Raw genomic sequence first — 264 nt, 5'->3', positions numbered from 1 at the left:
CACACCAGCTATGGCTACGAACCCTCCGTCACGACCTGCACCATCAACTGGCAGCAGAACGACACCAGCTACAAGTGGTATATCATGACGATAACGGTGCTGGCTTACTTCGTCCCGCTCTGCCTCATGTGTTCCTGTTACTACCAAGCCGCCAAGTTCCTTCACCGGGCGCACGAGACAGGGGATGCAGTGTATTCGTACGACTGGGCCAGCGAGCGGAATGTGACTAAGGTGAGATTTCCGGGGAGAGCTTTGGGGGGATTA

General features: G+C 55.7%; 1 protein-coding gene across 1 annotated transcript in view; it reads left to right on the top strand.

Moving 5' to 3' along the window:
- The window catches only part of LOC119590717 (visual pigment-like receptor peropsin), a 38,587-nt gene that overhangs the window by 32,211 nt on the left and 6,112 nt on the right, over positions 1-264 (top strand). The window contains exon 4 of the mRNA XM_037939406.1: positions 9-231. Coding sequence (XP_037795334.1) covers positions 9-231 — 223 coding nt within the window. The remainder of the gene's footprint in view (positions 1-8; positions 232-264) is intronic.

This window comes from Penaeus monodon, chromosome 27, assembly GCF_015228065.2.
Source record: "Penaeus monodon isolate SGIC_2016 chromosome 27, NSTDA_Pmon_1, whole genome shotgun sequence".
Taxonomy (NCBI): domain Eukaryota; kingdom Metazoa; phylum Arthropoda; class Malacostraca; order Decapoda; family Penaeidae; genus Penaeus; species Penaeus monodon.
This window is presented reverse-complemented; position numbering and strand designations above follow the sequence as displayed.